Source organism: Nematolebias whitei, chromosome 5 (assembly GCF_014905685.2).
Source record: "Nematolebias whitei isolate Nwh7 chromosome 5, NemWhi1, whole genome shotgun sequence".
Classification (NCBI taxonomy): domain Eukaryota; kingdom Metazoa; phylum Chordata; class Actinopteri; order Cyprinodontiformes; family Rivulidae; genus Nematolebias; species Nematolebias whitei.
The window spans coordinates 45721221-45735262 of NC_056502.1; the positions used below are offsets into that span (position 1 = coordinate 45721221).

The 14042-nt window shown below is 42.2% G+C and overlaps 1 protein-coding gene across 1 annotated transcript in view; it reads left to right on the forward strand.

The window, feature by feature from the left end:
- LOC119410420 (nucleotide-binding oligomerization domain-containing protein 1) overlaps nucleotides 1-14042 on the forward strand; it is a 109755-nt gene that overhangs the window by 59217 nt on the left and 36496 nt on the right. The window contains exons 2-3 of the mRNA XM_037677332.1: nucleotides 1101-2913; nucleotides 5283-5366. Of these exons, the coding sequence (XP_037533260.1) occupies nucleotides 1101-2913; nucleotides 5283-5366 (1897 nt within the window). The remainder of the gene's footprint in view (nucleotides 1-1100; nucleotides 2914-5282; nucleotides 5367-14042) is intronic.

A 14042-nucleotide genomic window follows, 5' to 3' on the forward strand; every position in this document is an offset into this window, starting at 1 on the left:
CATCATCCATCCATTCATCCATCCATCATACATCCACCATCCATCCATCCATCCGTCCATTTCTCCATCCATCATCTATCATCCATCCATCATCCATCCATCTATTCATCCGTCTATCATCATCCATCCATCCATCCTCTGCCATCCATCCAGCATCCATCATCATCCATACATAGATCTATCATCCATCCATCTATCATACATCCATCATCAATTCATCCATTCATCCATCTTATATCCATCCATCATTCATCCATCCATTCATCCATCCATCATCCATCAATCATCCATCCACCATCCATCCATCATTCATCCATCTATAATCATCCATACATCAACACATAGATCTATCATCCATCCATCTATCATCCATTCATCATCAATTCATCCATTCATCCATCTTATATCCATCCATCATCCATCTTATATCCATCCATGATCCTTCAATTCATCCATCCATCATCCTTCAATTCATCCATCCACCATCCATCCATCATTCATCCATCTATCATCATCCATCCATCATTCATCCATTCATCCATCAATCATCCATCCATCCATCTATCAACCATCATCCAGCCATCCATCAAGTCATCCATTCATCCATCTTATCATCATCCATCATCTATACATCATCCATCCATTCCTCCATCCATCATACATCCATTCATCCATCCATCCTATCATCCATCCATCATCCATCCATCAGTCAATCCATCCATCCATGAGTCATGTTTTTTTCTAGTTAACCCAGTCAAAGGACCTCCTCAGGTATATATTTTGGCAGTTTTTACTTTTCTCACAAGTCAGAGGCTCACAGTCTTGTCTCATGACGTATGAACATGTAAAAAAAATTGTGCAAGCTAAATTTTTACACAGATGTTCTCCTCTAACAGAAAACAAGTTCAGGTACTTAACCACACTGATGATGATAATAACATTTAAAAAAAGAGGTCCTATTCACAAGTCTTAATTTCTAAAGTGTACTCCAGTAGATGAAATCACGGTTGAGTTGCCAACTAGTCTCCTACTGTTAAAATCCAGTGAGATACCAGCCTAAGCAAAAACAGATCTCTATTAAGAGTGCTTATCTTTTTCAGTCAGTAGGTACTGTGGAAAGCTGCGAGATGAGATGAACCGAGACACCAGCTTCATCATGTCTTATGGTCAGCAAGACGAGACCCGGTTAGAGGATCTCTACACTGATACCATGATGGAAATGTTGAATGACTGCAATGAAAGTCTTGGTTTTATAGACTCTCTGAAACAGATCCTGGGGAATGATGGAGTTTTCAATCCCCAAGGTGAAATCATCTATGTGATGGGGGACGCTGGGGTGGGAAAATCCATTCTTCTGCAGAAGCTACAGAACCTCTGGTCCAAGAAGGAGCTGCCGACAGATGCCATCTTTTTTTTCAAGTTTCGCTGCAGAATGTTCAGCATCTTTAAAGATTCGGAGCAGATATCCCTCAGGGATCTTTTGTTCAAATACAACTGCTACCCAGATCACGATCCCAACAATGAAGTCTTTGATTACATCCTGCGCTTTCCTGGGAAGGTTATTCTTACTTTTGACGGCTACGATGAGATTCAGGAGGTTATAGACCAGATAAATGTTCCTGAAATGGTGTCTCCAGAGGACAGCGCTAACTCCCTCCAGCTGCTCATCAGCTTGCTCTCTGGGAAACTACTCAAGGGCTCCAAGAAGGTGCTCACAACTCGAACGGGAGTCGAAATGCAAAGTCGGTTGATCAAAAAGAAGGTGGTTTTACGTGGCTTTTCTCCAGGTCACCTAAAGACGTACATAAATCTGCACTTCAAGGAGCAGGATCACAGGGAGCTGGTGTCAGTTCAGCTGGATGCCAGTCCTCACCTCTGTGGCTTGTGTTCCACTCCATTGTTCTGCTGGATTGTCTTCAAGAGCTTTAGTCACCTGCACACAATGCATGATAGTTTTCATCTGCCTGAAACCTGCCTCACACTTACTGACATCTTTCTCCTACTGTCTGAAGTGTTCCTCAGCCGATCGGCATCTCCTGCTCCTTCTCTGCTGAAGAAAAGTACCCGCTGCACCTCAGAAATTTTCCGAGCTGGGCTCAGGCCTCTTGTGGCATTTGCTACACTGGCCCTTCAAGGTTTGAAGAGGGGGAGTTTTCTTTGCAACCAGATGGAAATCAACGAGTCTGGTCTGACAGAGGAGGACATGGTCATGGGTTTTCTCAGACCTGTCAACAACTTTAATGAGAGTGGCGATACCACTACTTTTGAATTCATCCACACCACCCTTCAGTCCTTTTTGGCAGCGTTTGCTCTTGTATTGGATGAGGATGCTGCTGCCAGTTCCGTCCTCAAGTTTTTTACAGAATGTAGCAGAAAGAGAAAACAACCTTTTCTACCTTTGGCCTGCTGTGTTAGCAGCTCTGAAAAGACCAGTGAAAAGAAGTCCTTTGCAACAAACGAGCACCTTCAGTTTACAAATCTGTTCTTGTCAGGATTGCTGTCCAAAAACCACACAAGTCTGATGGGACATCTGGTGCCTCCTGTTTTATTGAAAAAGAAGCAAGCCTTGTTGAAGTCCTATCTGTCCACCAGTGTCAAGTCCCACCTGCAGGGCTTGCCCGTCTTTCAAGGTAACGAAGGCAAGAAAGTTCATGTTCTGCCCAACTTTCTCTGGATATTAAGATGCATCTATGAGACAGGAAGCAAAGAGATTGCTAAGATGACAGCAAAAGGCATCACAGCGGGTTTCATCAAGCTGGGGTACTGCAACGTGCACTCAGGTGACTGCACTGCCCTAAACTTTGTGCTGCAGCACCGACGGACGCTACTGGGGCTTGACATGGATAACAACAACATCAGTGACTATGGTGTGAAGCAGCTCAGGCCTTCGTTTTGCATGATGACAATTGTAAGGTAAGAAAAACAGACAAACAAAATATCTGAGTCTAAAAGTAAATATTTCAAGCCTTATTTAGTTACCGTTGGTAATACCGGTACTCATGGTAATGTGTTAAGTGAGGGAGTTATTCAATGACACATAAATTCCAAAAGTATGTGAATCAATGATTTTTTATTTATTTATTATATGTACTTGAGTTTGTTTTGTTGATGCTAATGGGTTCTTTTAAAAGCCAGTGAAAAAATGTTCTAACTTTTTTGTCCACAATTCATCTTTTCTTCACTGAAGGCTATCTTGGACCAGATGTAGCAAAACATGCCCAAATCAACACACCACCAATATTATGTCTTAAGAAATGGAATAATAAACCCATTTCTTTAAACATAACATTTTTATTTTAAAGTTCAACCCCAGCTCTCTAAAAGTGAAAATGTGGGTAAAATGTAAAAAAAAAAGAAAAAAAAGAACAAAAACAATTTGCAAATCTCTTAAACACATTATTTTCCACAATGGAACATAAATGTTTAAACTGAGATTTTTTAAAGATCAATTTGAATGTATGGCAGCAACATTTACCAAAAACGTTTGGACAGGGTCATGTTTACGCGATAAAAATGGATTGTGCTTCTTTACTAGCCAAACAGGCTATGCAAAGTACTTTACAATACAATCTGTGCCTCATTTTCTCCTCCCCACAGACATTCATACAGCACTCTACTACATTTCTACAAAACTAATCTGGATAAATGATTCAGTTTAGACCAATTAGTGCTTTAGATCACATTCAGACACCGATGAGTCACATTGGAAGCAATGAGTTTAGTGCCCAGGGCCACTGCGACATGTGACTTCATACTGATGAAGTCGAACCTCCCACTCTCTTGTTGGAGGATAACTGTCCTTTGGATGGGAACCTATGTTGTTTTAAAACTCGTGTATACTTTCTGCGTTGATGATGCCTTTCCAGATGTGTAAGCTGCTCAGTCAAGTGGTACTAATGCATTTCCATTCTAACAAAGAGGCAGGCTTTTGAACTGAGCACTAATAATGGGCCAACGGGTCCCTCTCATTTTTGGTATGAAAGACGTGTTTTTTTTTTAAACCCCCCAATTTTTTTTTTTTAGATTTTTCTGATCAAAGAAAAGTTTTACACTTTGCATCAACCATCCATCATCTTCCTCTTATTGTAGAGCTGGGTTGTGGGGGCAGCAGTTTGAGCAGGGAGGTCCAGGCCTCTCTGTCCACAGCCACTTCTTCCAGCTCTTCTGAGAGGACTCCAAGGAGTTCCCAGGCCAACCCAGACGTAGCATGTCCTGGGTCTTCCCTGGGGTGTTTTCCCATTTGGACATGGCCAAACATCCCTTCCTAGATAGCGTTCAGGGAGCATCCTTACCAGATGCCTGAACCACCTCAACTGGCTCCTCTCAATGTGGAGGAGCAGTGGTTCTACTCCCAAGTCCCTCCTGGATAACTGAACTTAAGGGAGAGTCCAGCTACACTGTGGAGGAAACTCATTTCAACCACCTGGGGCGGCTGTGGCTGAGTGGTTAGAGCAGTCGTCCTCCAATGCGAGAGTTAAGGGTTCGAATCCATCAGCAGTCACATGCTGAATGTCCCTGGGCAAGATACTGAACTCCTCATAGCCTCTGATGTGTGTCCCATCAGTGTATGAACGTGACCCAAAGCACTGATTAGTCTCATTAGAATGATTTGTTCATTTAGCTTTGTATAGATCTAATAGAATGCTGTATGAATGGGTAAATGAGGACACAGATTGTAGTGTAACATGTCTTGAGTATCTTGAAATAAGATAGAAAGGTGTTATATAAGTACAGTCCATTTACCATTTACCTGTATCTGCAGTCTCATTTTTATGGTCACTACCCACAGTTCATGATCATAGCTGAGGGTAGTAAACCGGCCGGTCCCACTTCACCACAACAGACCGGCACAGAGTCCACAATACTGCAGAAGCTGCACAGATCCATCTGTTGAGCTCATGCTCCATTCTTTCCTCACTTGTGAACAAAACCCTGAAATACTTGAACTGAATTCTTGAACTGTAACCAGATTACTGGTAACGCTTTGAAGCTAACATTTCTGCTTCAAACTCATGTCTTCTTTCTATTGGTGTCAGGGGTGCTTTTTACTTCTTAAAAAATTATTATTAGATACATTTTCTCAAACAATAACTAAAGTTATACTATTTTTTTCCTCATTTGACTAATCTGATTCAGTGCACATGAAAACTTGTGAGTATTGTAAATCATATTTATTTAATGTCTAGAAAATCCTAAATAATCATCACACTTCCAAGTGGCACTAATGACTTTTACTGACAGATGAAAAGTTATTTATTTGTTTGTTTAACTTTTGCATTTAGATTGTGTGTCAACAACCTATCAGACAGCAGCATGGAGGTACTAGCAGAGGAGCTGTGCAAACACAAGATTGTGAAAGTTTTGGGGTGAGTGAACACAATTCCATATCAGATGTTTTAATACAAAATAATGTATAATGTATTGATGTTTGAATAGGAATATTTTGAAAGGCAGCACGGTGGCTCAGTTGGTAGAGCTGTTGTCTCTCAGTGAGAAGGTCGCAGGTTCAAATCTCCACCCTTTCTGGGTGGAGTTTGCATGTTCTCTCCGTGCTGCATGGGTTTTCTTCAGGTACTCCAGTTTTCTCCCACAGACCAAAAACATGCATATAATGAGGACTGTAACTGGTTTGTATGAGGTGTAGTATTATGCTAAAAGGCTAGGTTAGCTTCAGTTAGCTTAGAGCTCCACTACAGTCAATTTTTAATAACGGGTTCTCACTTTTTCGAGCTACTTGACAGATATGTGACAGAGGTACTGTGTTGTCGATGGTTTAATCAGTGACATGAGACGTTAATTTTCTTTGACCCATCAAAATAAATGTGGTCATTTATTAACAGAATCAAAATTTAACATCAAAACATTGTACACTTGATTATACTGATCGGCTCTGATTAATAAAACTTGGCACGTTTTACTTAATAAAAACAACAGACATTTCTGAAGATATCTGGATTAATTACTGGCAAGATAGAAGTTTAAACATGGGAAATGAAGGAGTTTAAATGGAGAAAAATGTGGAGGAAGAAAGAGTGTTGACGAGGAATGGCACCCTTCATCCGACCCCAGCTCAGCCCCGGTACACTAGGTAGTGAAGCGACTCGTTACCTTTGCAGAAGATAGGTCAGCTCCGGTACGGAGTTCCATTTCAACGCTACCTTTCAGCGTCTCCTTAGGATGGCTGAGAATCGTCCGAAGTAGTGACGGTACTCCGTTCAACAACATGCTCACCTCCCGGGTAGGTACACAGCGAGCTGTGAGTCCATCAGAGGTTCCACTCAGATGTGGAAGGCTCCATAATCCCAACTAGACTCAGAAAACTGAGTCTGAGAAAAACTCAGAAGAACTCCTAGGAACTCCAGCCGAACTCCATCAGAACCAGAAGAACTAACGGAACCAAACAACCAACTAACTAACTGCTGGAACTAGGAAGTGTCGACTTTTAAAGAGTTCTTCTTCTGGTCACTTTTAGGAAGTCCTGATTGGTTGAAGGAACCAACAGGGGTGTGGTTTTAGTTACGTCAGAGGGTCATTACAAGTCGAGAAAACATCAGAAATGTTTAGGAACGGTTAGTTACAGACAAGAAAATATTTTGGAAAAATGACAGACTTACAGGTGCCAGTTTTCTTGTTTCTGTCTGAGAGGTTTAAAAACACGACAGTTCGTTCCAATAAACTTGTTTTTGAATGTGTCCGACTTTTGACCGACATCACTCCTTCTCATTTCAGACAGAAGATCAAAAATGCATAATTACTTTGTAAAATAGACATTTAACTTGATTTCTACTTTGAATGAGGATTAAAAAAATCATTAATACTGTTTCACAGTTGATTTAAAATGAGTGGTTCACTTCAACATTTAAAAATGGTATGAACTAAACACACTTTTGATTATCAAGATATTGTAAAATAGTAATGATAATATAAAAAAGAGAGTGTTCTTTCAATTGATTAGTTCAGGATACAATTAGAAAGTCTCTGGATGAGCTAATTTGCATTTCTGGATTCAAATCAATAAAATAACAGTTCCTGTCCCATGAAGGTCTTCAGAGGCAGGTTTTGACTGGAGGCCTAGTTCACTACAGAGGATTAGCAATCACTTCAGGGTGTCGGGTCAGGACAGCAATTATATATGTCCAGTTGAGTTGAGATAAAAGGAGAGAATGTCCAGGTTCTGAGTTTAACTTGACCTTGTCTTTGGCTTGAACACAAACATTATCACTCCATTGTGGTTGAATTGGTGCGTTTGCATGTGTGTGGTTTTCTACAAGAGAATGAACAAAATATAAATGATAAGTACTAGTCTATGAGAACATATTTAAATGCAACTTAAATGTCCACATGGTAATAAACATAACTTTAAGACCTGGTTGATAATTAGCAATGAAAATGTACAGCCTAAATGCACATAAATGACTATCACATTTACAAGTACTTAACATTAAGTATACATCACACAACAATGCACAGCATAACAGTTGGAAAATATAAGCTACAGACATGAACTGCATTAATACACAGGCCTAGGCCTATAGGCCTCAAATAAGTAACATTAAGTGGTTAGCAGTTAGCTTCTCCAAAACACTCAGAAAGGCCTCGAACGATCATTGCACTTAACAGAACTTGGTCAAATACTGCTTTGAGCTTATATAGGATAATAATAGAGCAAAAATAATGTTACTCACTTCCAATGGACACACACAGGTAATGAGATTAACCAAACATGTCTGCTTCATGTCAAAGGTCTCTGAACACTAGACAGGATCACTCTTTATTGGTCGACTAGTGGTGGCACCTAGAGGCAGAAATAAAAAAAACTACAAAAAACAATCCTAAACTACAAACATAGTAAACCATTGGGCTGAAAACAAGCAAATAATGGTCTTTGTGGAGCTGGGTTGTGGGGGCAGCACATGCATGTTAGTCTGACTGGTAACTCTAAATTGTTCTTAGGTGTGAATGAGAGAGTGAATGGTTGTTTGTCTCTATGTGTCCCTGTGATGGACTGAAGACCTGTCCAAGTGTCCCTGTGATAGACTGGAGACCTGTCCAGGTGTTCCTGTGGTGGACTGGAGACCTGTGCAGGGTGCCCCCCACCTCGCACACAGTGAATGCTGGATATGGGCACCAGTAACCCGAAAAGGAAGAAATGGATACGGATGGATGGATGGATGGATGGATGGATGGATGGATGGATGGATGGAAATATTTTGATTAACAGTCATGTCCAATCAACAGGAGTCTGAGTGTTAAAGTGATAGTTCAGTTATTTTGAAGAGGCTGTATGATCAGTTTATGGTTCCAATAATATGTTGTACAATGCACATATATTTTTCTGTAGTCTGACTGCAGTCTTTTGAGTGCAAATTGTGTAAATGGATTCATGTTTTCAAGTATTTTCTTATGTTTGCTGAAAGGGATGTAAGTAGCTCTGGATGACTAAAATAACAATGGATTTATTTTTTAGCTTTTTGCTATTTGACAGTTTGTTAATTTAAAATCTTACAGCAGTGGGTGTAACTGATGATTTATAAAGTTGTATCAGTCTGTTTTGGGATCTCAGTAAGAAGAAAACAATCAGTGAAAGGACAAAGCTTTTTACTCAGAGTTTAAACTGAACTCATCACCTGTTCTGTAACAACAGGTGTTGAGTTCAGTCTCTGTTACCATGGTGATCTAGCCAGGCTCAAAGAAATCCTCTTTAGTGATGCTGAAAGCTCAAACTTTCAGCTCAACATACAGTAGCAGCTAACAGTTAAGTGAGAAATTGGTCCAGATGACATGATTTAACCTTTTTGTTATCTACCTGGATTAATGAGCTTCTTTCTTCTTTCGGCTTTTCCCTCTTCAGGGGTCGCCACAGTGAGTCATCCTCCTCCTTCTCACTCTGTCCTCTGCATACTCTGTCCTCACTCCAACTACCTCCATGTCTTCTCTGACTGCATCCATATATCTCCTCTGTATTTTTCCTGGCAGCTGCATTTCTAACATCCTTCTACCAATGTACCCATGGTTCCTCTTCTGGACGTGTCCAAACCATCTCAGTCTGGGCATCTCTAGACAGACAGACAGAGACAGAGAGATTTATTTGTCATTCGCATCTCATGTGGAACATGTCGTGGAACAAGATTATTATGTACGCAGGGTCCCAGTTAAATCAACAATAAAATGTAAACGAAAAACAGTAATAAGATCTAAGATATGAACTAAGAAAAACGTCAGCTAATAATACGCTAAGCACTAGTAGCATAAGATCAATACGTCGAACAGCAGCACGAACATGAGTCTATGTGAGCAGATGAGCACGAATGAACACAGCAACATGAAACAGATCAGCAGCAACATAATGTGATTTTTCACAGTGATTATTCTGGTTAGATATTCATGAATCTAACAGCATCAGGGTAGAAACTCTTCCTCCGTCTAGTGGTTCTGCACTTAAAGCTCCTTAACCTCCTGCCCGAGGGGAGCGGGACAAAAAGTGTGTGTGCTGGGTGAGTGGGGTCCTTCATGATGCAGGTGGCCCTCTTCCTGCATCTGGAGGTGTAAATGTCTGTCTGGGGAGGCTGACTCCAACAGTCTTCTGTGCAGCCTTTACCACTCTCTGCAAAGCTTTTCTTTTCTTCTCTCTAACTTTATCTCTCGGTTGTTCAACCTGTGCTGTACCTCTGATGATCTCATTCCTAATCTTATCCATCCTTGTCACTCCTAAGGACAACCTCAACATCTTCATTTCTGCCACTTCCAGTTCTTTCTCCTGTCTTTTTGTCAGATAGATGGATGGATGGATGGATAATATAGATAAGATAGATAAGATAGATACTTTATTGATCCCGAAGGAAATTGCATGGCGATCTGTAGCTCTCATACACACAAACAACAAGATAAAAACACACCAGAATAAAAAATATATAATAATAATAAATAAATAAAACCCTAGTATTAAAAAAGATCAATAATAATTAAACAAACAACCCAAGAGGAGATAAAGCTGTAACTATGTTGGGGGATAAAAACCAGCTAGTTTCTCTGGTTCCTGCCAGGATTGGCCGAATTATACAACCTGATGGCACGAGGGACAAATGAGTTCTTTAGTCTCTCAGTAGAACACCTCAGTGAACAAAGTTTGGAGCTCAATGAACTTTGCTGGTTAGAGAGGACAGAGTACACGGGGTGGCCCTGATTGGACATGATTGCCCTGATCTTGGAGTGCGTCCTCTGCTCCACCACCTTCTCCACAGAGTCAAGGCCCAGTCCCACCACAGAGCCCGCCTTCTTAATGAGCCTATTCAGCCTTCGGATGTCCATCTTCCTAGTGCTGCCCCCCCAACACAACACCAAAAAAAAGTATACTGGACACAATGGATTGGTAGAACATATGCAATAACTTAGAACAGACCCTGAAAGAGGCCAGCCTTCTGAGAAAATACATTCTGCTCAGCCCCTTCTTGTACACAGCATCCATATTAGCAGTCCAGTTCAGCTTGTTGTTCAGCTGTAGTCCCAGATAGTTATAGGTTGAGACCACCTCAATTTCCGATCCTTCAATAACAATGGGCTGCAAAGAGGGTGGAGCTCTGCGGAAATCCATACCATACCATACCAATTTATTTATAAAGCACTTTAAACAGTGACAAAGCACACCAAAGTGCTGTACAGGGACAAACAGAACAAGCACATAGCAACAGATTACATAACAGGACACCAAAAAGTAGAAACCAACAAAAACAGTAATGGATAACAACAACAACTGCAACATGACTAACACAGTGTGATGCACACAGACTCAGCACAGATCACACAGTGCAGAAAGCCAGGAAATAAAAGTGTGTTTTTAAGCGAGATTTAAAAACTGTGAGGGAGGGGGCCTGTCTAACGAGCAGAGGTAACTCATTCCAAAGTCTTGGGCCTGCTACAGAGAAGGCCCTGTCACCTCTGCGCTTGAGACGGGTTCCTGGGACTGTTAGGAGCAATTGGTCTGCTGATCTGAGAGAACGTGGTGGGACATACGGCTGGAGCAGATCAGTAAGATAGGAGGGGGCAGAGCTGTTTAGTGATTTATAGACATACAAGAGTATTTTGAATTTGATTCGAAAGTGAACCGGAAGCCAGTGTAGGGAGGCCAAAACAGGTGTAATGTGCTCTCTTTTGCTTGTGCTGGTCAAAAACCGGGCTGCTGCATTTTGGACCAGTTGGAGTCTAGCTATGGAGGTCTGACTGATACCAAAAAGGAGTGAGTTGCAATAGTCGAGCCTGGATGTAATGAATGCATGAATTACTGTCCAACACCACCTCTTTGGTTTTAGTGGTATTCAGCAAAAGTTGGTTCTGATGGGACCACCCAACAAAGTCCTTCACACTCCCCCTCCCTAATACATGCCACAATAGCAGTGTCATTAGAGAACTTCTGCATGTGGCATGTCTCAGAGTTGTACTGAAAGTCAGTGGTGTAGAGAGTGAAGAGGAGGGGCGAGAGCACTGTACCCTGAGGTGCTCCAGTACTACTGATCAATGTTGAGGACCTACAACCCCTAACTCGGACAAACTGGGGCCTGTTGGTCAGATAGTCCGATATCCAGCGCACCAGGTCGGCGTCCACAGTCATGGTGTTCAGTTTCTCCTGGAGAAGGCTGGGATCGATTGTATTAAAAGCACTGGAGAAGTCAAGGAATAGCATCCTCACCATACACCCACCCACATCAAGGTATGTGAGGGCACGATGTAAGAGGTACATAACAGCATCTTCAACACCCATCTTCTCCTTGTAAGCAAATTGAAGGGGTCTCTCACCGCCAACACTTGAGGATGAACAAGCTGAAGGACGAGTCGCTCCAGTGTTTTCATCACATGTGATGCGAGTGCAACTGGCCTATAGTCGTTAAGCTCCCGGGGTTGGGTCTTCTTTGGAACTGGAATGATGCAGGATGTTTTCCACAGTGAAGGAACTCTCCTCAGACTCAAGTTGAAGACCTGCTGTAAGTGTTCACCCAGCTCCTCAGCACAGGCTTTCACGAGGCTCGGGCTGACCTGGTCCGGACCTGCAGCCTTCTTCGAATGGAGATGTCGTAGCTCCCTGGTCACCTGGTTCACCGTGATGGATGGAGGAGTTAAGATGGGAGTGGCTGGCACCTCCAAGAATGGAAGAGAGGCATCTTGAAGAGGAACAGTATGTACATGATCAGGGGAGGCCGGTGGGGGTGAGCAGCTGGTCACTGGGGGACTGAACCGATTAAAAAATGAGTTCAGATCCTCAGCTCTCTGGAGGTCCATACCGCCCACCCTTCCCCTGCTGCTGCAACCAGTAATAGTTTTCATGCCATTCCAGACTTCACGCATGTTATTATCCTCCAGCTTCTTCTCAAGCTTTTTGCTATATGCCTCCTTAGCTTGCTTCAGGCAGATTCTCAGTTCTTTTTGTACCTCCCTCAGCATCACCCAATCTTTGCTCCTAAATGCCCTTTTCTTCTTATTAAGAACTTCCTTCACTCCAGCAGTGATCCACGGTTTGTTGTTGGCAAAGCACTTTACTGTTTTAACAGGTACCACCTGGTCCATACAAAAGTTCAAATAGTCTGTCGTACACCCCACCGCACCCTCCAGGTCATCCCCATGTGAGTTAACCAATAAATTCCAATCAGTGGTGGCAAAACAATCCCTTAGTTCATGCTCTACTTTAGGGGACCACCTTCTGACCTGCCTTGTAGTTACAGTTTGCCTCTTCACCAGAGTAGTATATATGGGTTGCAAATGAACAAGTTTATGATCAGATTTACCCAAGGAAGGGAGGGGTGAGAGAGTATGCATCCTTGATATTAGCATACAACAGATCTAATGTTTTATTTTTCCTAGTGGGACAGCTTATGTATTGGTGGAAGGAGGCAAGAGTATTACCCAAAGTGGCATGGTTAAAGTCCCCAGAAATGAGGAAAAAATGCATCTGGGTGTTGAGACAGTAGCTCCATAGTCGTGTTAAATATAGACACACACTGCCTCAGCATCAGCCTTCGGAGGTAGTAAGGTCTGATGCTAACCGCTAGCAGCTCCAAGTCATGACTGCATTTTACAGTTTTAACAGTCAGATGATTGGGTGACACCAGCGCTTGTTAGCTTACAGGATGAGTCCCCCTCCTTTGCTTTTTCCACTGGAATTGGGATCATGATCAGCTCTCACAGCGAAGAAGCCAGGCAGGTCCACATTAGCGTCCGGTATGTAGCCGGTTAGCCACGTCTTGGTGAAGATAAGCAGACTAGCGTCTCTGTAGCTTTGCTGGCTCCCTATCAATGCGGTAAGCTCATCCATCTTGTTGGACAGTGCATTAACATTTCCCATAACCACAGAGGGAACTGGTGGTTTCGAAAGCCTCCACTTTTCAGCTCTAGCCCACATTCTAACTTTGTGTTTACGACCAGCTCAACATCCTCGGTACTTGCGCCTTAGCTCCGTGGGAATCAGGTGGCGTATACCAGCCTTGGCATAGTTTGGTATTTCCAGTAACTCCTCACTCGAATAAAAAAATCTATTAATGCAGGTCGGCATTAATAGAATGGGACAAAAGATCACATTCAGTCTGTCAATATTCAGTCAAGCAAACAGACGTGCAGCCGGTCTCAAGCGGCGCACCTACTGCCACGGTCTCCAGACCATACAGTATAGCTGGTCTCACCACTGTCTTGTAAACCTTTCCTTTGACCTTTGCTGACACCTTTTTGTCACAAATTCAATTCAATTCAGTTTATTTATATAGTGCCAAATCACAACAAAGTTGTCTCAGGGCACTTTACAGAAACATTCACATACATATCCTGATGCCTGATCAATAATCCAGGTAGAAAAATCCAAAAAAGTTTAATCTGGTCCTCTGGACATTCAAAAAAAACAAAAAACAAAACAAAGCAAAAAAATATAGAAACGTTTCGTCTCTCATCCAAGAGACTTCCTCAGTCTGAGGTGCTGTTTTCAGCAATAGTTGGCAGCTCAGAACACCACATACAGAACACCATGGACTTTGTGGATAAGGTGAGGGATGTCATCATGGAGACTG